General features: G+C 39.1%; 1 protein-coding gene and 1 long non-coding RNA gene across 2 annotated transcripts; one reads left to right on the top strand and one right to left on the bottom strand.

Annotated features, from left to right (window-relative positions):
* The first annotated feature begins 2,216 nt into the window (after positions 1-2,216).
* LOC120313948 (secreted seminal-vesicle Ly-6 protein 1-like) lies at positions 2,217-3,645 on the top strand. Its single transcript, XM_039356487.1, has 3 exons — positions 2,217-2,531; positions 3,013-3,132; positions 3,506-3,645. The coding sequence occupies exons 1-3, from the start codon at positions 2,480-2,482 to the stop codon at positions 3,637-3,639; spliced, it is 306 nt and encodes a 101-aa protein (XP_039212421.1). The 5' UTR covers positions 2,217-2,479; the 3' UTR covers positions 3,640-3,645.
* Positions 3,646-16,198: 12,553 nt separating this feature from the next.
* On the bottom strand, positions 16,199-26,028 carry LOC120313982. Its single transcript, XR_005558310.1, has 3 exons — positions 25,942-26,028; positions 18,265-18,384; positions 16,199-16,508 (listed from the first exon to the last, which is right to left on the bottom strand). It is a non-coding gene; the product is annotated as an uncharacterized LOC120313982 (long non-coding RNA).
* Between the last annotated feature and the right edge of the window lie 1,894 nt (positions 26,029-27,922).

Below are 27,922 nucleotides of genomic sequence, written 5' to 3'. Positions count from 1 at the left end.
TCCCTGGAGAAGGGCCTAATGCTGGGAAAGATTGAGGGCAATAGAAGAAGGGGACGACAGAGAATGAGGTGGCTGGATGGAGTCACTGAAGCAGTAGGCGTGAGCTTAAATGGACTCCAGAAGATGGTAGGACAGGTAGGACAGGAAGACCTGGAGGAATGTTGTCCATGGAGTCACGATGGGTCGGACATGACTTCGCAACTAACAACAACAAGAAAACATCACTAAACAGTCCAATTATTGATCGTGCCATCATAAATCATTTGCATCAGCTGGATTACAGTAGGGAAGGCACCACGACCCCCAAGATATTGATGTCCAGTAGGATGAGGTCTTATCCAAACAGAGAAGGAATCATGGTGTCCCAGGAGATTCCAATCCAAATGCCATGCGATTCAACACCAATTCTCTGGTGTTACTTCCAGTTTTTCTATCTAGGAGCAAACCCCAAGAAAATGACATCTCCAGTTTCTAATCCCCATGGTTACAGTTTGTACATGGTCTGCCCCTTAACTCAAGGGGCCTTCCAGGCATGTTTAGGATTCCCCCCTCCCTAAATATTTTGTAAAGTATGTGGAGGAGGTTTGTGATTTTGTATGACTCGGGGTGCCTTTTCCCTGACCTTCAGATTTAGCCGACACTTACTTCTCTAGTGCAACAAAATTCTTTGGCAGTGACAGGAAGAAAGTGGAAATCCCAAGAAAGAGGGAGCCTATAGATGAATTTTAAAATAAAACACCTAATTTGTAGAGGAAAGCAGAAGGAAGAGATGCTCTCCTAAAGTTGCAATTTTACGACCTTAGTAAGTAAACCCATTTATTAGTCTGCAAGTTTCAAGAAACATCTTTATTTGGGTGAAGAAAGTCTGAGATTGCTTTGACATTGGTACAGATGTTAGGATATGATACACATAAGTCAGATGGAGCACAAGGAAGAAAATGCCTTTCATATCTCAGAACTTTCCGAAATAAGTGCAGGTCTTACACTGGTATTACTGTACTAGTAGGTATCTATTGTGCTTAGTATTAAGTCCTTGACTTACAATTGCAGCATAAATAATTGAAATGGTAAGTCTTTACAACACATTTTAAGTGATAATATCAGTCCCAAGAATGCATGCAAACCTATAAATGTCTTCCTTGGAAATGACAGTTTTTAGGCAATTTATCTCTATTTTATTCAGCAAATGCTAAGATTTGTCTTTCATTCAAGATATCTATCCATTTCTTTATCTATAACAGAACAGTTTGGAAACACTGCTTCAATTAATTCCACATACTGAGCTGCATCAAAACATTCTGAGAGATGCAGAATAATCAATATATCGGAGCAGAGAACATATTCTTCAGATAAATAGAAAGTCTTCCTGTACTTATGCCAGTGTCAATTCATAACAGATGAAACCATGTGTCCCCATGGATTATGACTTGTTTGTTCATTGTCCATTAGTTCAATACACAAAGCAACCCACATTTTATAAGATATGGGTCTTTAATAGGTCAATGGTGTCATTATTTTCTCAATATTTTTATTTTTTTCCCCTTTCTCGTAACTGAAGATCTCATCTGCCATCTTCGGAGCAAATGCAAGGAAGGTGAAGGATATCTCAATACAGAGTCTACCTGTAAGGCTAAAGGAAGGCATGAGTGCAAAAAGTGATATCATTTCAAGGTTTCCATGGCCCATCAGGACCCAAAACATACCTGTTGTCACAGTGGCCAACCTTTTGAACAAGGAAGCCTACTGGTTTTCCAGCAGATGACCTTCAGAAGAAGTCATGCTGCCATCAAGGTTCATAGCTATGGAGTTCCATGACTTCCATAAATTGGTACAACCCCTTTCTGAAGCAAGCAAGCTGCTAGCCAGCACCATATTTCATGGCAATGGTGAAGGCCATCATTTGGAGAGGACAAGTAGCAGAACGTGGAATAGAAGAAGAGAATTTGACCAAAATATGGTTGTTTTGTGTCTCTCATAGTCTTTTATCTGTTAATTTGTCAATTTTAAGGTATACGTTCAGCCCATGAAAGTCTCCAGTAGCTTTGAAAATCGTACAAGTGTATGATTTCATAAGATATACAAAGAATGGGAAAGAAAGGTCCTAATACAACCTGAATTTTACCAATATGAGTATAGTATCATTGGGTAAGTCTAACTACAGTGTATTTTCCACTTGATTAAGAAGGTTTTCATGATGTCATAATCAAGCAGTCAGGTGTAACCTATAACAAGGCACAGAACTGGGCTATTGCTGATTCATGGTCATTAGGTTTTTATTGTATTTTTGGAGTATTTATAACACCATCTTAATTATCCAGAGAACTTACATCCATCTGTGATTTGCCAAGAAAGTATTTATTTGTGAGTTGTAATACTGACTTTGATAGCAGGTTAGGATCATCTTCATCAATACCAATCAAAGTTCCACCAAATTCTTCAACCTTACTTCAAAGCAACAATTGCTGGAAGGAAAGAAAACATGAGCAAGGCTTTGTGGTTCTCTATTGCCATTCTTCTCTGCTCTGCCTTGGGTGAGTAAGCAAGATTATAGCTTTCAATAGTATTGCTACAATGGGTGTATTTTTGGATACTGTATGCATTTCCATCTTTTTGTCTATTTGGTTGAACCGTAAACCAAGCGTCCCACTGCTTGAAAGCCAGCAAACTGTTTTTGAATAGGGTTTTATGTCTCATATTTTAAATAGTTTGACAGTTTTTATGATGACTTAATTGATGGGAAGTTTCAGCTCCGTTTTACAATTTAAAAATGGGTAGAAAAAATGCTTGAGATTAATACTTGAATGAATGAATGAATGAATGAATGAATGAATGAATACCTCCCTTTCTCTTTTTTTCAATTTTACCATTTTGCCTATAATTCTATAACTTCTAAGTTAAGCTATCAGGAAAAAGAGAGGTAAATAAGTTCTGGAGCTATGGGAATTAATTATATTTATACAATCTGGATTTTGTTTCTTTTTTCTTTTTTGTTTCTTTCTCTTCTTTTTCCAGAAGCTGAAGCTCTTACCTGCAAGAGGTGCAGTAAATTTCCGAAGGGATCTGCTTGTAAGGAGCCATCAAAAACCTGTATTGCGAAACCAGATCAAAAGTGTATAATTGTTTATTTTAGTGGTATGTCTCGGCTCAAAATCCAATAATATTCAGATAAAAATATTCCCTTTGACATGACACATGTCATGTTTTCTCTTGTTTTCTCTGTTCTGGGTAGAGAAGAAAGTAGAGAGGGGGTATGTAATTTGTAGTTTCTATCCATCCAATCCAATGCCTTCCATTTTTACAGACTATTCCAATCTTGGTGACCCCCTATAATTTAGAGCCTCAACTCCCAGAATTCCCATCCAATTTGATGAACTGGATATACTACCTTGGGGAGAGGGTACCAGGATGTTGAAAGCTGTTCTAAAGAGATTTCTTGGCTATGCTCTTCAGGATTTGTATAACCAATGAAGTTGATGTGCTAATCTATTTTCTTCCTTTACAATAGGAACGTTCGAAGACTTCATGGTACAAACCTGCACTAAATCTAATCATCAATGTCATCTGAATTGGGAGCTAACACTACTTGGTGTTAGGGATATAAAATGTTGTGATGATCATGACCTCTGCAACACACCATAAACAAAGCAGTCATAGTGTTCCAATATCACCCTCCAGTCAGGACAGTTTGTTTTCTCCAACTTTCAACTGTTTTCTTTCTCCAAGCTTCTAAAGGCTATGCTGCAGAAAATAATCTGATGAATCCAATTTGTTAAAGATGTGATGGTTTGTTTTGGGTTGTGATTACAGTCTTGTAGGCATTACTGATTCCAGTAAAGGAGCATGAATCGCGAGAGGTGTAATCCTTCAGTCTGTTCTTACACATTCTTCTAGACACTCATTCCCCTGTTTTATCAGGAATATGTTTATGTATGTATTAAATCAAATTATGGAACTAATGACAAAATATGTCACTTTTCCAGCAATCAAATATTTAACATAGATTTGTATATGAATATTAAATGCTGACAAATAAAAAATGCAAGTGATAGACATCTGTTTATCTGTCTATCTGTTATCTAATGAACTTTGAACTACGATGCTGGAGAAGACTCCTGCGAGTCCCCTGGACTGCAAGGTGATCAAACCAGTCAGTCCTAGAAGAGATCAACCCCGACTGCTTTTTAGAAGGCCAGATCCTGAAGTTGAAACTCAAATACTTTGGCCACCTAATGAGAAGGAAGGACTCCCTGGAGAAGGGCCTAATGCTGGGAAAGATTGAGGGCAATAGAAGAAGGGGATGACAGAGAATGAGGTGGCTGGATGGAGTCACTGAAGCAGTAGGCGTGAGCTTAAATAGACTCCAGAAGATGGTAGGACAGGTAGGACAGGAAGACCTGGAGGAATGTTGTCCATGGAGTCACGATGGGTTGGACATGACTTCGCAACTAACAACAACAAGAAAACATCACTAAACAGTCCAATTATTGATCGTGCCATCATAAATCATTTGCATCAGCTGGATTACAGTAGGGAAGGCACCACGACCCCCAAGATATTAATGTCCAGTAGGATGAGGTCTTATCCAAACAGAGAAGGAATCATGGTGTCCCAGGAGATTCCAATCCAAATGCCATGCGACTCAACACCAATTCTCTGGTGTTACTTCCAGTTTTGCTATCTAGGAGCAAACCCCAAGAAAATGACATCTCCAGTTTCTAATCCCCATGGTTACAGTTTGTACATGGTCTGCCCCTTAACTCAAGGGGCCTTCCAGGCATGTTTAGGATTCCCCCCTCCCTAAATATTTTGTAAAGTATGTGGTTTGTGATTTTGTATGACTCGGGGTGCCTTTTCCCTGACCTTCAGATTTAGCCGACACTTACTTCTCTAGTGCAACAAAATTCTTTGGCAGTGACAGGAAGAAAGTGGAAATCCCAAGAAAGAGGGAGCCTATAGATGAATTTTAAAATAAAACACCTAATTTGTAGAGGAAAGCAGAAGGAAGAGATGCTCTCCTAAAGTTGCAATTTTACGACCTTAGTAAGTAAACCCATTTATTAGTCTGCAAGTTTCAAGAAACATCTTTATTTGGGTGAAGAAAGTCTGAGATTGCTTTGACATTGGTACAGATGTTAGGATATGATACACATAAGTCAGATGGAGCACAAGGAAGAAAATGCCTTTCATATCTCAGAACTTTCCGAAATAAGTGCAGGTCTTACACTGGTATTACTGTACTAGTAGGTATCTATTGTGCTTAGTATTAAGTCCTTGACTTACAATTGCAGCATAAATAATTGAAATGGTAAGTCTTTACAACACATTTTAAGTGATAATATCAGTCCCAAGAATGCATGCAAACCTATAAATGTCTTCCTTGGAAATGACAGTTTTTAGGCAATTTATCTCTATTTTATTCAGCAAATGCTAAGATTTGTCTTTCATTCAAGATATCTATCCATTTCTTTATCTATAACAGAACAGTTTGGAAACACTGCTTCAATTAATTCCACATACTGAGCTGCATCAAAACATTCTGAGAGATGCAGAATAATCAATATATCGGAGCAGAGAACATATTCTTCAGATAAATAGAAAGACTTCCTGTACTTATGCCAGTGCCAATTCATAACAGATGAAAACATGTGTCCCCATGGATTATGACTTGTTTGTTCATTGTCCATTAGTTCAATACACAAAGCAACCCACATTTTATAAGATATGGGTCTTTAATAGGTCAATGGTGTCATTATTTTCTCAATATTTTTATTTTTTTTCCCTTTCTCGTAACTGAAGATCTCATCTGCCATCTTCGGAGCAAATGCAAGGAAGGTGAAGGATATCTCAATACAGAGTCTACCTGTAAGGCTAAAGGAAGGCATGAGTGCAAAAAAGTGATATCACTTCAAGGTTTCCATGGCCCATCAGGACCCAAAACATACCTGTTGTCACAGTGACCAACCTTTTGAACAAGGAAGCCCACTGGTTTTCCAGCAGATGACCTTCAGAAGAAGTCATGCTGCCATCAAGGTTCATAGCCATGGAGTTCCATGACTTCCATAAATTGGTACAACCCTATTAGCTCAGTACACAAAGTAATCAAAATTTAATATATGGGTCATTAATACTGTAGTTTCTCCATTGTATGACTTCTAAACATTAACTTGAAACTGAGCACAGAAGGATATGGACTTCACTTGTCATTGACCTATAATTATTAAGATGATTTGTGACCTCTGCTAACATTGTCTCTGACTTCCTCCCATTATGTGAGCATCACACGCAATCCATTCCCAGTCACTGCCATTTACTGACAACCCCTTATTAAATTCTTTGTAATGTCATAATTTAAGAAGTAAGGAGATGAAGAAGATTCTGCCTCTCACCATCTATCTTCTCCTCCGCATTGCCTGGGGTAACTCAATAAAGATAGACAACGAGGAAGGTGACAACTCTTTATGCAGTTTTTAGAGAAGCAGCAATATTCGTTAATTTAATTCTATTCCAGAATTTTGCATGCCTTATATTATTATTTTCTCCTCTACATTTTGGTTTTTCCCTTTCTCGTAACCGAAGATCTCATCTACCCTTTTTGGGAGTAAATACAAGAAAAGTGAAGGATGTCTCAATACTCAATCTACCTGTAAGCTAAAAGGAAGGTATGAATGCAAAAAAGTGATATCACTTCAAGCTATCCATGGCCCATCATAATCCAAAACGTACCTGTTGTTACTCAACCTTTACAACAAGGAGCCTACTGGTTTCCCAGCAGATGGTCTTCAGAGGCAGTCATGCTGCCATGAAGGCTGATAGCTGCTATGACTTCCGTAAATTGGTTCAACTCATCTTGAAGCAAGCAAGCTGGTAGCCAGTAACAGGTCGTCATTTGGAACAGAAAAGCAGCAGGATATGGAATAGAAGACAGAGATTCCCCCCCCCCAAAAAAATATGCTCACTTCTGCCTCAGATTGTCTTTTAGCTGTTAATTTGGCAATTTCAAGGCATGTGTTTGGTCCAAGAAAGTCTTCAGTACCTTTGGAAATGGTACAAGTGTTTTCCTATGATACACAACAGAATGGGGAAGAAGAGTCCTAAAAGAACTTGAGTCTTGCCAATAGGAGCATAATATCTGTGACTGAATCTAATTTTAGTCTATTTCCAGTTGATTAATAAAGTTTTCATAATGTGTTAACCAAGCATTCAGGTGTAGCCTGCAACGAGGCACAGAACATACTGCTCTGAGTTATTGCTAATTCTTTGTCATAAGATTTTTATTGTAATTTTGGAGTATTTATAACACCGTCTTCAATGCCCAGAGAACTTACATCCATCTGTGACTTGCTCAGAAAGTATGCCTGTGTGAGTTTTAACACTCACTTCTATAACAGGTCAGGATCATCTTTATCAATACTAGTCAAAGTTCCACCAAATTCTTCAACCTTACTTCAAAGTAACAAGTGCTGGAAGAAAAGAAAACATGAGCAAGGTTTTGTGGTTCTCTATTGCCGTCCTTCTCTGCTCTGCCTTGGGTGAGTAGCAAAAATTAAAGCTTTCAACAGTATTGCTACAATGGGTGTATTTTTGGATACTAATTTTCTTCATTTTGTGCATTTAGTTGAGCTATAAACCAAGCTTTCCACTACTTGGAAGGTCAACAAAATGCTTTGAAGAAGGGTTTAAGTCCCATATTCTTTAATCTTTTGACAGTAGTGGTGTTGACCTAATTGATGGGCACATTTAGTTCAATTTTACAATTTACAAATGGATAAAAAAAATAGCCAAGTTTAATACTTTACTTCACCATTAGAAACAACAAAAAAACAAATGAAATAAAGCAACAAAAAACGTTGTGAGTCCAGAGCACTTAAGCCCTATGGAAACAACATAAACTTTCTGTGGAGACCTGTCTATCGCAAATATTTTATGATATGCACAAAGTTCAATATTACAGAGCTATAAAGTGAACCTGCTCTTTAAGAGGGATTGTGGCTTTAAGTGCAATAATCTGACAAGTCAGGCTATGAATAAACAATTAAAATATTCTTTACATTTTTTCACTAACTTACTCAGTTCTCCATGTCATAATTGGTGGCAATGTTTCCATGGAATGCTTAAAAAATGTCCTGTATATTTATCATTTTCCACTCATACCCTCCCTTTAAAAAAAACAGAATTATTCTGGTTCTGCTGAACATCATCAGATGTCACAAAGCTTTTGATTTTTTACCCTGAACATTTGTTGCATTCTTTAAATATGGGGGTCCTTGTGAATGAATGCATCTCTCCCTCCATCTCATTTTTGTCTGTTTCACCTTTTTGCATGCAATAAATTCTATGGGTACTATCTACCCAGTTAAACCTTTGGGGAAAGGTAGAGAGTGATAGAGAAATTCTGTAGCTATAGAAATTAATTATATTTATACAACCTGGATTTAGCTTCTTCTTTTTTCCAGTAGCTGAAGCTCTTAAGTGCATCAATTGCAAAATAACTACAGTGGGACAAAATTGTAAGAAATTATCAAGAGCCTGTACTGCCAATCCGAGTCAACTGTGTAAAATTTCCAAATATACTTCAGGTATGTATGTTTCTACTTAAAATCTGGTATTTATTCAGATAAAAATGTTTCCTCCGCACATGACACACATTTTCTTATTAAAAATATAGTAAAGTATTTACAACCCTCTCGTTATCTGGGCTCTGGATAGAGAAGAAAGTAGATAAGGGATATGCAGTTTATAGTTTTTAGCTATCAAATCATGTACGTTCTCTCTTGCCGACTCAACTCCAGGAATTCCCATCCAATTTGGCAATTGATACCAATATTTTTGGAGCTACCGGGATGGGGAAAGTTTTTTCTGAGGAGGAGTCTTGGATATGTTCTTCTGGGTTTATTGTACAACAATTGCTGTAGATGTGCTAATCTATTTTTGTCTTTTTCAGATGCTGGAGAAAAAACTATATTTTTACAAGGGTGCACTAAATCTGATATAGAATGTAATGTGACTGTGACAGTAACCGAAGTGGGTACTTTTGAAACCACATGTTGTGATTATCGTAACCTCTGCAACATACCATAAAAAAATCAGTCCATAGAGTTCCAACATTACCCTCAATTCAGCATCTATTTTTCTCTACTACTTTCAACTGTTTCTTTCCCCAAGCATCTAAAGGCTGTGGTGCAGAAAATGATCTGATCTTGCTTTAAAGATGTGATGGCTTGTTTTGGGCTGTAATATTGTAGATGTTTTTCTGGTTCCAATGAAGAAGCAGGAAGATATACATACATACATACATATATATTATTTAAATTAAATTAAATTGTGGAACTAATGACACAATAATGCATACTTCTAGCAATCAAATATTTAATACAGGTTTCCCTATGAATACTAAGTCTTGACATCTGCAAAATGGAAATCACAAATGTCTGTTTATCTATTTGTCTGTTATATAATGACCCCAATAAACACTTGACTAAGCAGTCAAATTGTTGACTATCCCACCAGCAATCATTTGGATCAGCTGGGTCACCAGAAGAAAAATCAACTTTCTAAATCATAGGAAGGAGTAAGGATGCTACATAGCTTTCTTTCGATCCAGTTGAACATCTGAATTTTAAAAATAGGGTTTGGACTTCATGTAGAAATGGTAATGTGGAAACAGATGCCATCAAAGCAGAAATTGGACACTTCCAGAGTAAAATCCACCTTTGCTTAGCATTGTTCCAAGCAAGATTAATTTTCTTCCCACTACCAGCAAATTCTCCTCTTATGTACTGTAGTCTTAAAACCTTCACACTTATTTGCACTTATTTACAGAACACATGGACTCAGATTGCATAAATAGCCCTAATTAGACTTTGTGTTATACACCAGGATTATATGAAAATGATTTGCTGAATAAGTCTAGTGATTTAGATTCATGTATTGCAGTAAGCCTTAAACTATAGTTTATATAGTAGGATAAACTCAGGTTCGTGCAATATTTTTTCATCCTCAGTTTTATATTTATATTTAGTGGTTAGACTGAAATCTTGTCTTAGTAAATAACAGAAGTAGCAAGAAGGTACCTAGAAATCTGTTCACAGCCCTCAATTTTCAGAAAGTGGTGTCCTCCAGCTATCTCTAGCCTTGATGGTTCTGACTTTCTCTGAATTTTCTGCATTGCAGAAAATGCCCAACATGAATTCAAATATAGTAGAATTCATATGTCCAAAAGAGAGCAGGAATTCTACTTCAGTATAACCCTGACGCTTTCATCATTCATATTATTGTATGTGCAAAGATGGAAAGATTGGTTGACACCTACCTTGGAGGAATGGTTGATGAAGATGATGGCGCTTGTTGAAATGGCTACATTGGCTTGTTTGATTAGAGAAAAAACAAGCCCTACATTTATTGGTGACTGGAAACCCTGTGTATTACTTTTTGCATGACAAAGAAGAAAATAAACTTGTGATTCATGGTTTTGATGATAGACAGGATAGCTTGCAGAAAGAAGAGAATCATGTGTTATCTTAGAGAGAGAAGTGAAAGTATAAATGTACTTATACCTGTTGTGAAGACTGCAAGGCGTTACTTTATACTTTTTTACTGTTCTTTTTTTCCTCTTGCTTTTTCCTTTTGGCACTTTCGCCTTTTTCTTTTATTTCTTCCTCTCTCTTTCTTCTCCCTTCTTCAACTTTGTATTAGTTCTTGCTATCACTGTTCAGGTTTTTTAACTGATGTATGTATATATAAAGATTCTTAAAAGAAACTGGGAAATATAATCATCTTTAGCTGAATGTCACGCTTAGGCTTAGTTTGAAACGTTCACCCTATTCGGTACTTTATTGTTTTCCAGAGGATTTACTCTGTGAAGGCTCAAAATGGAAGAAAAGTTAGATAGTGCCCCTGCTGGGAGCTGAAATATGTCCTCGAATTTCAACAGTTCATTTAGGGACTCTTCAAAGTTACAACGGCATTGGAAAAAGTGACATCATCCTGACTGCAGCTAGGCTTGCTTTAGCACAAAAATGGAAGAGCAAGGAAATTCCCACAGAGGAAGAGTTAATACGTAAAATATTAGCATGTGCGGAAATGGACTGGCTCACAATGATGTTAAAAGACAAATGTGGATCAGTTTATTATGAAACCTGGGATAAATTTTACCGCTGGAGGAATTTGAAGAGGACGGTCGGGATTAAAGATGAATGTTAAGATAGAAATACATGTTTATTTTAGAACAAGTATTGTATATAAAACTTAGATGTATATGTAGAGATGAAGAATTGATTGTAAAAAGTGGAATAATCTGATAAGAATGTATACACTGGAATGTCACGTTAAGTCCAATGTTTGTTTGTTTTTAACTGTATTATAAATAAAATTTGGAAAAAAGAAAAGAAAAGAAAAAAAGTGACATGACCATTTTTCACACTTAGGACTGCTGCAGCATCCCCCACGGTCATGTGATTTACCTTTGGGTGCTTGGCAACTGGTTCACATTTATGACGGTCGCAGTGTCCTGAGATCATGTGATCCCCTTTTGCAACCCTTCTGACAAGCAGGAGTCAATGGGGAAGCCGGATTCATTTAAAAACCGTGTTACTAGTTTAAAAACTGCAGCGATTCACTCAACAAACGTGGCAAGAAAAGTCGTAAAATGGGGCAAATCTCACTGAACCAATGTCTCACTTAGCAACATAAATTTTTGGCTCAGCTGTGGTCGTAAGTCAAGGCCCACCTGTACTTTCTGAAGCAGGCTTACTGAAAGGATAAACTCCTTTGCCAAAGAACATGTTTATGAATGCTGGGCTGATCCTGAGGGTGGATAACGGGTTCGACACGCATGGCGGAAAAACCAGAAACAATCTCTAGCGTTCTCAAGGACTGGGAGCCAACTTTCCAATGCAATTAGGTTTATTAGGAATGACAATCCTGTGGCTGGGCTGCATTCTAACAATGACATATTGTGCATGGAATCCGTACCCTGCCTCTGAAACGCTGTAGGTTTCACTGTAAGTTTGTTTATTTAAGTCAAAACTTGCCAACAAAATTCAAATGATAGAAGAGACTATTTAACAGAATAACAGAGTTGGAAGGGATCTTGGAGGTCTTCTAGTCCAATCCCCCCCCCCTCAGCCAGGAAACTCTCTACCATTTCAGACAAATGGCTGTCCAGTCTCTTCTTAAAAACCTCCAGTGTTGGAGCATTCACAACTTCTAGAGGCAAGTTGTTCCACAGATTAGTTGTTCTCACTGTCAGGAAATTTCTCCTTGGTTCTAGGTTGGTTCTCTTCTCTTCTTGATTAGTTTCCATCCATTGCTTCTTATCCTGCCTTGTTCTGAAATGCCCAACTTCTTTAGTTTATTTTAATATTTCTAAATCTTCCTACCGACTTTCCATACCTTACTTACTCATATATTTTCTTCCCTGACAGTACTTCAAGGATAGACAGATGCCCTCTCTTGGCTTATCCTGTCCATTCTGGTGAGCTTCTCCTAACTTTGGATATTTAGCTCCATTCATGGTTTTGTGATGGACAAACGCCCTCTGTTGGGCTCCTTTGGCCTGGTTGTCTTCCCTTCTTCTTCAGTATTTCAGTGCCAGAATTTCCCAGCAAAGCAAACATTTCTTTCACTTTAACTTCTCTCTTTTCCACTTGCAAATAAATATTTTCAGTGGGTTTGCCAAACTTGCTAGATATTAAAATGCAGACCTTTCATATCAGCCTTCTGCCTCCAACAAGAAATTGGGGACTTTGCTGATTATCTCATTACTGAGAGCTTGGCAGCTTTTGCAAGCCAATGATATGTTGGGGGAAAATGGTACAATTTTTCCATTGCACAGATCTAGTATAGTAGATTCAACCAACTAGCGATTGTTGTGGAGAATTCCACTAGATGTCAATGCTGCTAACATCAAATATTGACAACATATGGAGATGCAGCCATTTTCCTTCTTATGTTTTACTCTTAGAATTAGAGTTGGAATTAGATGATACTGGGGGGGGGGAAAGAGGAGGAATGTGTATGGGAGTTAGTTAGACATAACAATGTTGTAATAGTGTGAGAACCAAGGTTTTTTGAAATAAGAGATGATAACAAATGGCGGGTTGGGGAACAGGAGGGAAAGCCTGCATTTCAAACTAATTGGAGAATGTGATTTATGACCGTTAATTAGAGGAGGGACTTGTGCTTTGATACTATGTGCTCAGAGGAGGGGAAATCAGATTTAGGCTTTGCTATGTACGTGCCGATGCTATGCTACTCGAATAAAGATTCTTTAAGGTAAACAATGCCTCAAAGTTCTTTGAAGAGTTTCATCTGTTGGAACCATGGCACTAGAGCTGAACTATGGCTTAAATTCCAGGTTAAGGAACTGCAAGCTTCTCAGGGTACAAATGACATAATATGTCATAAATAATTGTGTGAGAATTGCTTAATAGCAGCAACAGTGATCCTAAAACAAAGGCACGGGGACAGTTTTTCTTTCCCACCCCATCTTCCCATCTTTCATGTCTTACTTAAGCATTGCAGAAATCTCGGTTAGAACAACAGGTAACAACCTGAGTGATATTTTGATCTTGGGGTTGCTCATAGACTGCAATACATTTGGGGGCACAGCCCAGGAAACGAAATAGAAGCATTTTGCCTGTGAAGCAAAAGAAATAATGTATTAAGGGTGATGCATGTAAGGATTCACATAATGATTGCAGTGGTGTGTTTAACAATTGTGAGGGGAAAGGTTATAAAATTTGAGGTGATTAACACCAGCCTTGTTTAACAATAGAAACAGTGGTCCCGATTGTGCTCCTAAATCAAGAACTACCTGTATGCATGCTAGCAATGTCCCTGGAACCAAGAAATGCAACTTATTACCTTCTGAGCCATTGCAATAGTTTCATGAAAAGGGCAGTTAATGTTCAAAGGACAGTGATGTTGAAAGGCATCTGTCCTTTTATTATTGCTTCGTATACATCAGTGGTTCTCAACCTTTTTAATGCTGCGACCCCCAACCGGTCATAAGTCGAGGACTACTCAACCGGTCGTAAGTCGAGGACTACTCAACTGGTGCAGCACCGTTTGCAGAATGGGACTTTTGGCGGGCTCAGCAGGGCAGAGACAGCCTGGACAATTCCTATTGGCTTTTGAAAGCCAATAGAATTAGACTCTATTCAAGAGAGTCTATTCTATTGGCTTTCAAAAGCCAATAGAATAAAAGGGAGTAGCACAGCTAAGGAAAAGGGGGAAAAAATGGCGGACTGTGTTGTTTGGCGACCCCTGTGAAATGGTCGTTCGACCCCAAATGGGGTCCCGACCCACAGGTTGAGAACCCTGGTATACATAGATCCAGAAGAAAATTCAAGAGTTTTGCTCTAAATCAGTGGTCCCCAACCATTGCAGCATGGGGATCATCTGGGGGAGGGAGAGGGGAATTGGACTGACTAGTTGAGCTGCACTTGCATGTGTGTGCGTGCTGGCCCCATTGCAAATAGGCCACAGCCCGGCAGTTGGGGTCCCCTGATCTAAGTCATTTGGGGTCCCCTGCTCTAAGTCATTTGGGAACCCCTGATCTAAGTCATTAGTTCTCAATCATTGATACACACATCATATATAGAACTCAGAAACAGTTTAGGAGATGTCCACTGTCAATAATTGAAATGTGAAATCTTTACTGTTTATTTTACTCTTACTATGGTAGAATGCCTAGGAACATATACATGTCCTTCCCAGAAAAATAGATTTTGTTTTATCTAGGGCCCAGATTCCTTGATAGAGGGATGGGTAGGACAGAAGATTAAAACAAAACGGAAAAAAAAATTAAGTACTGTGATCTAAATAACTATGTCACATACCAAAATAGACCGTCTTTTTGTAGCAAGCATGGCCCATGTATAGTCTGCAAGGAATTTGATTAGTGATGCAATTGCCACCAGGTTTCTTGAATAGGCAGTTATGGCATTTAATGCCAACAGCTTGGGAGAGAATGGAAAAACAGATTTTATAAAAGAGAGAAAATCATAAATAACAAAAGAGTAGCTCTCCTGAGCTGGATACAACTCACAGCGAAAAAACCCGCCTCACTTGTTCTTTTAAACATCTGCATGCAATGTCAGGCTTCTACATCTTTCCCTAACTCCCACAGTAGTTGGATTTTTTTAAAAAAAAAATTATTAACAAAAAATGAAATAATGACTAGATAATAGTAATATTTCCTTATCATAGCCATTTATTTCACCTTTTTAATTCTAAGGGTTTGACAGTTCGAGAGACAGCAGCCACAAGAGACAAAAAGTATGGTAACATCTTCCAGGCAAATGCATTCATCACCTTTTCTTCCTGTCTTAAGTAGACTTAGTCGTATCTCCTCAAATCTCTCCAGTTCACAGAGCCTTAGAATCTTACCTAGTTCAATAGTGAGGAGCATCCATAACCCTATAGGGAGAAGTGTTTTCATGTTCCCCTTTCTGTACCCCAAGTCAAGAGCAGACGATGATGCCACTTCCTTTCTGAATTTATATCCCCTCTGCAAATCAGATGTGGGAAGCAGTTGGTTTCTACCTTATCATTTTTCTTGGATGAATGCATCCAAACACATCAGAAGGGCAAGCTCCACCTTTCTCCAAGAGGTTCGACATTCCCAGTTCCTTTGAGCTAATCAGCCTATGCAAGAAGGGAAGGGACAAATGGATCTTGGACTAGTTCTGGTCTTCCCACTCCCAGCCTTGGCATTTTCATCTGATGATCTGTACGGCATGTATGTCCAAGTAAGTGGTACATGTGTAGGCTGTGTTCGAGCAACCTGCACCCTTTTTCTGGCACAGCTCAGGAACCTTTGTATGTGGAATCTCTGCTTGCAGATATGGGCAGAAAAGACAGTAGACCCTGGGGGCTCCTTGCTGCTCTCTGAACTTGGTTGTTTTCTTGTAGACGTTTCATTACCCAACCAGGTAATATGCATCGATAGACCCTGATTTTTTTTCAGTTCTTCTCCATGATACTGTTTCAGTTTCATTCCAGATGCCTCTACATATGAATGCTGATAGTTTTGAACTCAAACTTCTACTGAGAAATATCAGTTCTTTGTCTTGTGGGCGCGAAGGCACTCAAGACTGATGACACACTTGATCCCTCCCTTGGGCTTAGCCTGATCATCTCCTACAATTATTACTTGCAATTTTATTCACCAAAGTGTTTGGTACATAATGGAAGAAGCTGTCTTTCAGATCAGAAGCTCTGATTATTCAGTGAGAGAGGAGATACAGTGGCCATGTTTCAACTGCAAACTTCAGAGAAGGCTTTTCCATGTTGCTGCTCCCACCTGCCATTCCTGATGTTGGGATTGGGGTAATTGTAAATCAGATACATGTAGGGAGCTCCAAGTTGCAGGCTGTCTTATGCATTACAGAAACTTTTATTAGAGCAGCAAAAAATGGTTTCAGTGATCATCAGTTTCTCCTTCTTCTCCTTGACATCCCTGCAAAAGGAATTGCAACCCATTCTGGAGAAGAGTGGGATCCGTCCTGCAGAAGACAAGAGATTTAGCTTATCTCTGTGGCTCCAGGTTTTCCTTTTCATTCTATCTAATGCAGGGGTCCTCAACCTTGGCAACTTTAAGACTTATGGACTTCAACTCCCGGAATTCCTCAGCCAGCAAAGCTGGCTCAGGAATTCTGGGAGTTGAAGTCCACGAGTCATAAAAGAGCCAAGGTTGCTTACCCCTGTTCTATCTAACGCCTTGATGCTAAGCAGCCTCTCACAACTTGTAGACAGCATAAGAGGTTGGGTGGTCCTTTCCTTCTTGGGCTTATAAACAGCTCCATTTGATTGGGCAGTTGTACAAGGAGGTGAAAGTTTAGCTTATAGCCAACCAGACAGGCAAAGGCCGTAGGGTGTGCAGGACAGAATCCTTGGAAAGTTTCTAGCTTAGCCCATCTTTGCGGTATGAAACTTTCATGTATCATGACTGAAAGAGCTGTGGTGGCTCAATGGTCAGAATGCAGTATTGCAGGTTAACTGCCAAGAGTTGAATCCTGACCAGCTCGAGGTGGACTCAGTCTTCCATCCTTCTATGGTTGCTAAAATGAGGACCCAGATTGTTGGGGGCAACACGCTGACTCTGTAAACCGCTTAGAGAGGGCTGGAAAGCACTGTGAAGTGGTATATACATCTAAGTGCTATTGCTATGAAGTGAAATGTTGCAGGACCAATCTGAACTGGTCACTAGGACCAACTGATGATGCCAGCTAGCCAGCCAAGAACATCCTAATTAGCAACTAAAAGCTACACACAATTGGGAACCATATAAATGCAATGCCTAGAACAGTCCAAAGCACATGTTTCAGAGACAGAGAAGTTCCTTGATAATAGGCTCCAGTATGAGCCTGAAAGCTTGGAAGAATGACCATCTCAGATTGGATCATTTCCTGTATTAATTCATTCTGAGCATGGCATTTATGAAACCATAAAAATGGACGAAGCTTTTCCTTTTTCTAAATGTAAGTATCTCGCTACTGAGATTCTCAAGGTAACGGGCAGACTTCCTCACTTGGAAAATGATGTCCCAGCAAATCATCACTTTTTTCTCTGATCAATAAATCCCTTACATGCTTTGCTTGATTTGGAAAGCTAACTGGGCAACTCAACAGACAGAATGGGAAGCTGAATGTTCAGATGTTCTGCTGAGAAATTCTGGACCATTCTTTGTAAATAAGGCCTATTGGTATCTTAGTGGGATCTTTCCTGATCTATTTGCATTGAGGTCCTATGCCCTTTGACATCTATCTAGATCAGTGGTTCTCAACCTGTGGGTCGGGACCCCATTTGGGGTCGAATGACCATTTCACGGGGGTCGCCAAACCACGCTGTCCGCCATTTTTTTCCCTTTTCCCTAGCTGTCCTACTCCCTCTTATTGGTGGCCACACCCACTTGGGGGTCACCACAACATGGGGAACTGTATTATGGGGTCACGGCATTAGAAAGGTTGAGAATCACTGGTCTAGATAACAAAAAAGTTTGAGAAACTTCCTTGATCAATTTTTTTTAAGTCCTAGGTTTACTCAACAACCTTCCATTGAGACTTAGAGAAGGAATAAATGAGTGTTTGCCTGTGAGAATTAAAATTCCTGAGAATGTTCCTAAAGATGCATTGATGCTGGCTGTGGATAGCCATGATGAGAAGAAATGTCTGTTGCTTACAAACATATGTATCTTTATTGCTGTGTCAAGCTGCCCAAAGAAAATCAGGAATTGCTATAGGGTGGCCATTAAATACTTACCGAAATAGACTGTCTGTCTGAAGCAGGCCTGTCCTTGAACTAGTTCACAAGGAGGTTTTGGTCTGCGGCATGCATGGCCTGGAGGTCGAAAGAGACATGTCCTGCATTTGGTTGTAAGGTCTGAAAAAGAGAGTTTTTAAATATGAGACTCAAGATAAAAAATGTTTTTGATTTATCTGGGTAGATCAGTAAATCCAGTAGATTTTAATTTATATTTCGCAGGACAGTTGTCCAGGTCAGCCAAAGTTCACTTCTTAGGATCATTCATGAAACATTGTTCTGATCCACCAAAACAGGTTGTGAAAATACTTTTCAAAATGTCTGGCTACACCTCTTTTTCTTGTTTTTTTTTCATAGCAACAGTGTAAAAGCCACAGCACCATACCACCTACCTAAGTGATGGAGAAGCAGAAGTGCAACCACCGTATAATTGTACTGTCTGCTTTCGAAGAGGTTGACATCCTGCAGGCAAATTCTCCAGATCTGTGCCTTCTACATGAACCGAGATCAGATCTTACAATGTCATTTTTTCCCCTTGATGAATATCAGAGCATAATTGGGTTTAAGATCAGTATTTCTAAGGTCACTGCCTCCATGAATTTGCATAGATAAGTTGGTCATTTTATAAAATATGGCCAAGGAGAAATATCCAAGAAAAGCCAACACAACAGTGAGTATATAGGGTAGTTTTTATTATAGAAAATCCAGCATGAGGTTGTTGTTGTTTTTTTGACCAGGGAAAGGATAACTAACAAGAAATCAAAGACAGTACGAAAAGTAGTAGGCACCAATCCCAAAATATCTGGAACATCAGTTGAACACCATTGGCATTGATAAAATCATCAATCAATTGCAAAAGTCAGCTTTACTCAAAACAGTTTACATCCTGCGACAATACCTTTAACACTATCACACAATATCTGTCTGTCCCAAGTTCTTCGGAAAGACTCGATAGGTAGATAAATGTTCAAATCCAGTCTAAACCTCTGGCTGACTATGTGACCACCAACAACAATAATAGTATCGGAACTTTTTCCCTATTATTTTTCACCCCACCATTGACCCACTGAGAGCAAAAATCCATTCCCAGGAAATCCATGGCAAAATACTTTTATGTTCCGACTTCTACTGCAGGTCCTACTTATATTTTAAGAGGACAAATGCTTTGATACAAAAAGATCACATGGAGAGAAAAGTTTAATTCATATCCCTCCCCCTTTTTTCTTTTTGGCATACATTCACTTAGGCTCTTTCCCAGTTCCTGGACTTTCTGTGAAATATCAATGTTTCCTATTTCAGGTTGAAAACAAACAAACACATGGCTTCAATAAACCCATTGATAACAAAAGGGGTCCAAACATTAAAATTAATAAAAGTATTTAAATTGACCAATCATTTTCTTCCTTGGCTCTGGAACATGGAGTAAGTAGTAAAAATTGGCTCGAAATGCATTGCACTTATAAATCATGACTCCACGTTTCAGTTTCTTCTTCTCTGGCATAAGAGTGGATTTGTTTTCAAAAAGTGTTGAAGCCAGACTCCAGAATAATTGTGACTCACTAGCTTCAGAGACTTACCAAAGTAATATAAAAAGTGAAATCTTGGTAAGAACAGCAGCAGTAATGCAAGATGCAAAAGTTTTCTCATGTCACCTTTTCTATCTTGAGGTCAGCAATGCATAATGTTATCTCTGCTCTCCATTTATATCCCGCCTCCGATGGGTGAGGCGTTTATGACTGGCTTCTGGAAGGCATGCCTTTCCATCTTGTTTGGATGACTATGATCATATGGCTATGATGAGTTCACACAGCTTGGTCAATATTTCCTTCTTATGGGATGCCTACCAAATCAGGTCAAAAGTCAACCTTCTGGATCCTCAAATAGTTATCAAAATGCATCTAGAAAGCTCTCCTCAAGGGAAGGCTGAGAATCCCATTATTGTTCCCAAGCAAATGGTATCAAGGCTATCTGTCTTTGCTACCAACTAGAAAACGGCAACAACAAAACAAAATCAAGTCCTTCTTTGCATGAATCTTGCTATCAGATCTTATGAGATGATCAGTTATCTTATAAAGGTAACAGGGATAAACACTGATACATTGGGATGAACTCTATAACAGAATAACAGATTCCGAAGAGACTCTGGAGGTCTTCTAGTCCAACTCCCTACTCAGGCAGGATTCCTTATACTACTAACTCTGTTTTCTTCTTCTTCCTCCTCCTCAGCTCTACATGCTTAGCTGGATGTCTACACAGCTCTCTTGCGCAGAAGATATTCTACAAATATAGGTTGAATCTGTACAATCATACCCTGTTTTGGATGGAGTGCATGGAAACACATCAAAGGAAAATTAGGAATGGAAGACTTCACTCTGCTCTGCAAAAGGAACTTGACTCCAATGGTCAAATTGCTTTGATCTGAAAAAACTGGGGTCTGAATTTCAAGGGCACTTTATTATCCTTTTGTTTGTTTAGAGTAGGTGCATTCAAGAAGATTGTGATATGCTTCCTCCAGGCACCTAAATAATTAGGAACACGATCTGAAGGTAGGATATGTACTGTACAAGTGAAATTTAATCTGTAAAAATGTTGGACCATAATATTTCAGGACTGGTAAATAATTCATTAATTAACAGTAGAAGTGACATTTTATAAATTAGGAACATAGATTTGTAGTTACGGTAGGTATTTTATAGTGAGATAGACCATTCCCCCCTTATTTTGACATCTTCTAGCAATGTTATACCTTTAAGGGTATCAAACCCTTCAGGCTTTGTAACCCATTCCCTTTGTGGAAAGTCGGGTGATTGAAACAACTGTGAATAAGCGAGAAATGCAGGACACGGACCAGCAACGAGCAGTTCAAGTTGATCAGTCGGAAAGTCTCTGTAACCAGTTTCTCCACATCAAGTAGACTAAATGAAAGTCCTGCTCTAGTTTTGTGCCTGCAAATATCTGTGGGAGGATCTGCTACCATGCAGCTGAATGCAGAGCTTTGATTGAAGACTTGAGGCACATCCTCAAACTGGGACTGAAGCCCACCATTACTTTTTCCTGAACTTTCTGAAGTTCTTAAGTTAATGATCTTCCTACTTGGAGCCTCCTACATGCCTCTGCAATACAGTAGTCAAATACCCAGGAAAGATCTGGTGTGAGGGCAGAAACTCACATCATGAACAAGTCCCTGGCACTCAGGTTCTGGATGCTGCTGTCCTTCGCAGAGGGTAAGCTTGTAACCAAATCATCAGTTGGCCATCACCATTAGAACGATTAATTTGATCTGAAGGCATAATTACAATTCATGGCAGCATTCAAACTGCTTCACTAAAGGATGCTGGGCAAATTTGTGGTGGTCAAGGACTGGGTGTGTTAGAGATGTTTTTGGAGAGGGGTGGGGATGACACCTGAATTGGGCAGGATAGTGATATAAAGTGAAGGAGCTCAGGTCATATCATTGAGAAGGAGGTGGCATTTTTGTTTAGGTATTTTTAAACCATGATGCTTATGGAAAAATGCATGCTTCTCATCTCAAAATGCTAGAGAACTAATATTCGGGGATTCTGTTGGAGGGGGCACAAAGAGCGATAAAACCAAGAGCTAAAAGATTCATGTAAACTAGGCTGCCCATCCCTATGTTAAGCTTTGCTTGAGTTAGTATTGGCTCCTGACGACTGTCTGGACAAATAACAAGCAGTTTTCTTGACAGGGTTTCCGAAGTGGCTTGCCATTGTCCTCTTTCTAGGACTAAGAGATAGTGACTGGCTAAAGGTCAACCAGCTGGCTTCATGCTGAAGGTGGGATTGGAATTTACAGTTTCCCTGCTTTCAATCTGATGCCTTAACCACTACACCAAACTCTCTACGTTTTTCTTACACTTGAAATATTGGACAAATCACAAACTGTTGAACAATATACTAGGTTTAAAATTAATATAACCTTTATTGTCATTTTTTATTGTGAGTACACTGGCACCCATAAAAAACGAAATTCTGGGGCCTGCTCTCAAAAGAAAGTAGATATCTACCCATATACATAACACACATGCTACGCACACACACACACACAAACGACACACACACACATACACACTCAAGCATGAAAAGAGGAGTGATACATGAACCAGAATTTTAGTTGACAAGATTGTTGGCTTTCAAGCAGCTTAATGCACACTATGTTTAATACATAGAAGTGATCCAGGAGTTGTAAATTAACACTGATGTCTTTTCTCAATCCTATCCCCATCTCCAAATTTGTCCCTATATCGTGGAAAGGACTGTGTAGGGTGGTCCTCTTTTTCAAGTTTGCCTAGAGTAGACACTCCTTGTTTCCACAACTGTTCATCCTACGTTTTAGTACCCCAGACTGATTTGGGCTGTGCTACATCTTAATTTTCAGTCTCTCTTTTGGAATTTATTTACAATGCAATTTTTTTGTCCAGTTGATGGCCTCACATGCGTTAAATGTTACCGTGAGTATATGAATGGCACATGTCGAATGAAAACTCAACACTGCCAAGCAGGATCTGGAGAGAGTTGTTTCCGACAGAAGCTCATTGTAGGTAAGTATGGAACAACCCTATTGCCAAAAAGAAAGCCACTGAGATGACAATAAGCAATGTATGCTACAGTACTCCACATTAGACCAGACTTTGGCCTCCTGGACAATTGTGAGGCATGAGTCTGTTCCACAAAGTCTGCTAAATCAGATCCACTTCTTGAACACAACGTGGGCTTTATGTGACCCTTTGTCTCTCAAATTGCTGCTCATGTGTGCATAGCCAGCCGATTGCGCTTTGCTAAACCATGTTCTAATTTGATTGATTTGGACTTAGTGAATGGTGTCAAAATTGTGTAGCTGGTCAACCCACCATGTCCTTTTTAAAGCATCAGTGATAGAAGTCTTCAATAGGTCTTTCAGAAGAATTTGGCAATAAACTAGGAATTAGTATGTGTCTTTAGCATAGGCCATATATATTACAGATACTAATTATTATCCATGCTTAATAACATTATCATCCACTGTTATAAGAGTGAAAAGGAAAATATTGGATGTTCACTTGTATTTCTTCTTTTCTAGAACGTGCTTTCCTTTATACTAGGACCGGCTGTGCCCCGGCTTGCAAGAATGTGGACGGAGGAGTATACATCCGCCATATCAACAAATGTTGCGTACAGAACTTCTGCAACCAATCCTAGGCTGGGAATACGTTTGGACACAAAGCTGCAAGCACAGAACTTTAACACTCTGTTAAATGTTTAATAATAATAATAATAATAATAATAATAATAATAATAATAATAATAATAATAATAATACAAAGAAGCTGAAGAAACAGTGGACCACCTGGTAAGCTGCTGCAAGAAGATCACACAGACTAACTACAAGCAGCGGCATGACAAAGTAGCAACTATGGTGCATTGGAAGATTTGCCAGAAATATCATTTGTCTGTAAGCAAGAACTGGTGGGATCATAAAATAGAGAAAGTCATAGAAAATGATAAAATTAAACTGCTTGGGACTTCAGAATTCAAACACACAAGCATCTGCAACATAACACCCCAGACTTAACAATTGTCGATAAGAAAGACAAAAAAGTCTGGATAGTGGACGTGGCAGTGCCTGGAGACAGCAGAATAGACGAGAAAGAACTGGAGAAGATAACAAAATACAAAGACCTACAAATAGAAATAGAAAGACTGTGGCAAAAGCAAGCAAGGGTAGTACCAATAGTAATAGGCTCCTTGGGTGCAATCCCAAAACAACTGGAGCACCACTTGAACACCATTGGCATTGACAAATTTGCCATTAGTCAATTGCAAAAGGCGGCCTTACTAGGAACTGCTTCCATCTTGCGACAATATCTGTAATACCATCAAACATCCACATCTGCCTATCCCAGGTCCTTGGTAAGGACTCGATAGGTAGACAAAATGCCAAATCCAGTCTGAACATCTGGCTGACTGTGCGATGATCCATAATAATAATAACAAAGTTGGAAGGGACCTTGGAGGTCATCAAGTCCAATCCCCTGCTCAGGCAGAAAACCCTATACCATTTCAGACAAATGGCTGTCCAGTCTCTTTTTAAAAATGTCCAGTATTGGAGCATTCACTGCTTCTGGAGGCAGGTTGTTCCACTGGTTAATTGTTCTAACTGTCAGGAAGTTTCTCCTTAGTTCTAGGTTGCTTCTCTCTTTGGTTAGTTTCCATCCTTGCTTCTTGTCCTGCCTTCAGGCGCTTTGGAAAATAGCTTGACTCCCTCTTCTTTGTGGCAGCCCCTGAGATATTGGAACACTGCTATCATGTCCCCCCTCATCCTTCTCTTCATTAAATTAGACATACCCAATTCCAGCAACTGTTCCTTATGTTTACTGTATTGTTTGTATCCTTATCCTGAAAACCTTCATCTTGATTGAAAAAGTTTCAGCAATAGATAAGCTTTCCTTGGAGCTGCAATGAAATATTAGTAGAAGCCTCTTTTAATGACTATTGGCAGTTATGGCCACCATTAAAAAAGTAACTGTGATGGAATGTATCTATGAAGGGGGAAGCACATTCTAAGAAGACAAGGCAATGGCAGCAGGAGTTGCATCAGAGAAAGAGGAAGGAATTTAAGATAACCACTCCCTAGACTCTCCCAAGGTATATCTGTTCAGTTATAAGTAGCATAGGTTTAGTCTGGCAAGATTCTGTTTATATGGTATGAGCAAATAAAGAACTGAATTTTGGCTGCAATGTCATTCTTGTGTCATTCTTGGGCTGGGCCTGGCAGTAACTTTGCAACCAGTTTTCACATTTATGACCTTCGTGGGTTTGTAAAGGAAAAGAAAGCTGAAGTGAGATTGTCTGGTGATTTCATTTATTGACTGCTTCACTTAATGACTGAGTTTTGGTCTCAATCGTGGTTGCTAAACAAGGACCAGCTGTACCCCTATCCTGTAAATATTCTAGCTAGCTCCCAATGAAACACCAAAACATATCCAAGATTAAAATTAGTGTGTAGTATTGCAGGCAAACTCTGCCCACAGCCTGGAGTTCAATCCTGACCCGCTCAAGGTTGACTCAGCCTTTCCATCCTTCTGAGGTCTGTAAAATGAGGACCCAGATTGTTGGGGGGCAAGATGCTGACTCTGTATACCACCTAGCCCTAGAGAGTGCTATAAAGCTCTATGAAGCAGTATATATGTCTAAGTTGCTATTGCTAAAAGATATCCAGACAAAATGAACGCATCATTTGGCCTCTGAACCAAAGAAATAATCTTCCTAGCATGATTGTTTCAAATTATTTTACCCCTTTTGGCCTAAAGGCCCATTGGGAAAGGGGCCACCCTCACCTCAGGAGACAGGCTATCCCAAAGCGAGGTACCATGATTAAGCACATCTCTTTCTGGAGTGCCCTTCCCTTGATTTATTGTGCAAGGATTCACAGCTAGCTTGCTTCTTGACCAGAGAAATAGACGGTGAGTCCCAAAGATAAGGAGGACCTTTTTCATATAGCTTAATAAGTAATTCCAAGTACCTGGAATTTAACTTCGGAAACCTACTGGCAGCAAATGCAACGTCTGTGAAACTGGTGATTTTGGGGTATGTGGCTTGGTTGATCCACAGACAGTAGTAGCCTTTTGTACCAGTCAACCAATATCACAGCCTCATTTGATAGAGAAAAGGGACCACTTACCATTGTGGGTGAATCCCACACCCAAATGCACTGACAGTTTACAGTCAATTAAAACTCATGCTTTTGTGACAGCCCGTCTGATAACCGCTTGGAACGCCAGTCTTCTTGCTTAACTGTCCTGGAATTTTAACCCCTCCTTTGGAAGTTGGGTTCCTTTCAAACTGCAGCTGGAATTCCATCCCTCTTGTTGACTATCAGGGCTGCTTGTGGCTTACATGGGTGAACATGTATCCAAGAACGTTTTCCTGCTTTCTTCTCTCCTCCTAGGATCTCTTTTCCATTTGAAAGAGGTTTGCTCTTCGGCCTGCTTATCCCTCACAGGGGACCTAGAGGATGGTTAAAATTCTGCTTCCCAGCTTTTTAGTTTTGCTTTGCTGTATTCTCGGTGAGTAACAATAATCCTGTGCAAACAATGGCAAAATTTGTGTTCCTCCTTTATTTCACTAGGGCAGTAAAGATGGATTTATGTCGCTGGCCATAAAGTACGAGTAATCATGGAAGTCATTTTCCCAAACTCAACAGGAACTTCTCCTCATACCAGTAGGAAAGTATTCATCAGTTACTGGATTTATCTGGTCAAGTAAATGGATTAAGCTGATTTCTGAAACAGGGTTGCCATTTAACTACTGTTGCCTATACATAAACTCATGAGCACTGCACTGAGTTTATACTAGCTATGTCACACAACTCTGAGAGTATGACACTGAAATAGTTAGTTATTTAATTTTAGATTCCTAAAGGATTGTTTTTCTTCCTGATCCTGCAGTTGATGCCCTCAAATGCCATGTGTGCAAACGCTACCACTCTACAACTGGTTGCCTCAAAGGAAAAGGGGTCTGTGTGGCTGAGCCAGGACAATTCTGCAAATTTGTTAAATATTATGCAAGTAAGTTTGCTCCCAACAGATACAGATGGGTATTAATGCGTGTCTGTCTTGCTTATTGGTTAAGCTCATCAGCCTGTTTATATTCCACGATTTAGTTTATCAACATACAGTAGTGGCCAAAATTGTGGAAACCTTTTGGGAAAAGTGTATTTTTAAGGTTTGATGGCTAATAACACCACTTTTTTTAGTAGTACCATAAAATTATATGTCAATGGAAAGATAATTTAATCAAGAATGTAATGCAACAAAGTTTGTTCAATTATCTGTACAGTATTCTATGAAACGTTAGAGCCAAATAACCAGAAAAAGGAATCACAACTTGCTTAGGTTGATATCAGGTAGCTTTCCTTCATCTGATTGTAGCCAGTGAGCATGAATGTTTAGAGAGCCAATCAGGTGTCATCTTGTTTTGGCAATGAGCCAATCAGATCACAGTAGGATTCAGTTATTGATGTCATGCATTGAAGCTGAGAGGAGGACATTTGTCAGTGTGTTATGTGATCGCTATCAAGTTAGTTGGTTTTTTTTGTGTCCTTTCATTTAGTGAGCTTGTAAAACGTAATAAAATTGAAGTCATGGTGCAGAGTTGACTGGTTACCCAGAAAGTGATGTAAAATAGTATTATTAAGTGAACAAGGCTACAGTGATAAAGAAATTAGAAGAAAAATGGGTGGAAACTTAACCAAAGGTGGTATTTCTACTGTACACGTTTCCCAAAAGGTTTCCACAATTTTGGCCACTACTGTATATCTCTTTGATATCAGTTAAGGATAAAAATGTTGTTGCTAAACAAGGTCAAGTTGATTGGTGATAATGATCATTTGTTGCTTACAGATCACTGGCCATGCCAGTTATCTTTTCCAAAAATGCTCAGAGAAAAAAATGGCCATAAATTAATATTATTCATGTTTGGAATGCTTTCAGTACTCCTGGATTTATAATAACTTTGAACTATATATTCCTCTGTCCCATGCTGCTGTTATTTTTTTTTAATTACCAAGGAGAAACTTAATAGTAATGTCATCCTTCTAAACTGGGCCTCCAATTTTCTTTTTTTTAAGTAAACCACAATTGTGGGTCATGGCATCATGTAGG

This window comes from Crotalus tigris, unplaced genomic scaffold (assembly GCF_016545835.1).
Source record: "Crotalus tigris isolate CLP2741 ecotype Arizona unplaced genomic scaffold, ASM1654583v1 scf7180000018825.4774228, whole genome shotgun sequence".
In the NCBI taxonomy this organism is placed as follows: Eukaryota; Metazoa; Chordata; class Lepidosauria; order Squamata; family Viperidae; genus Crotalus; species Crotalus tigris.
This window is presented reverse-complemented; position numbering and strand designations above follow the sequence as displayed.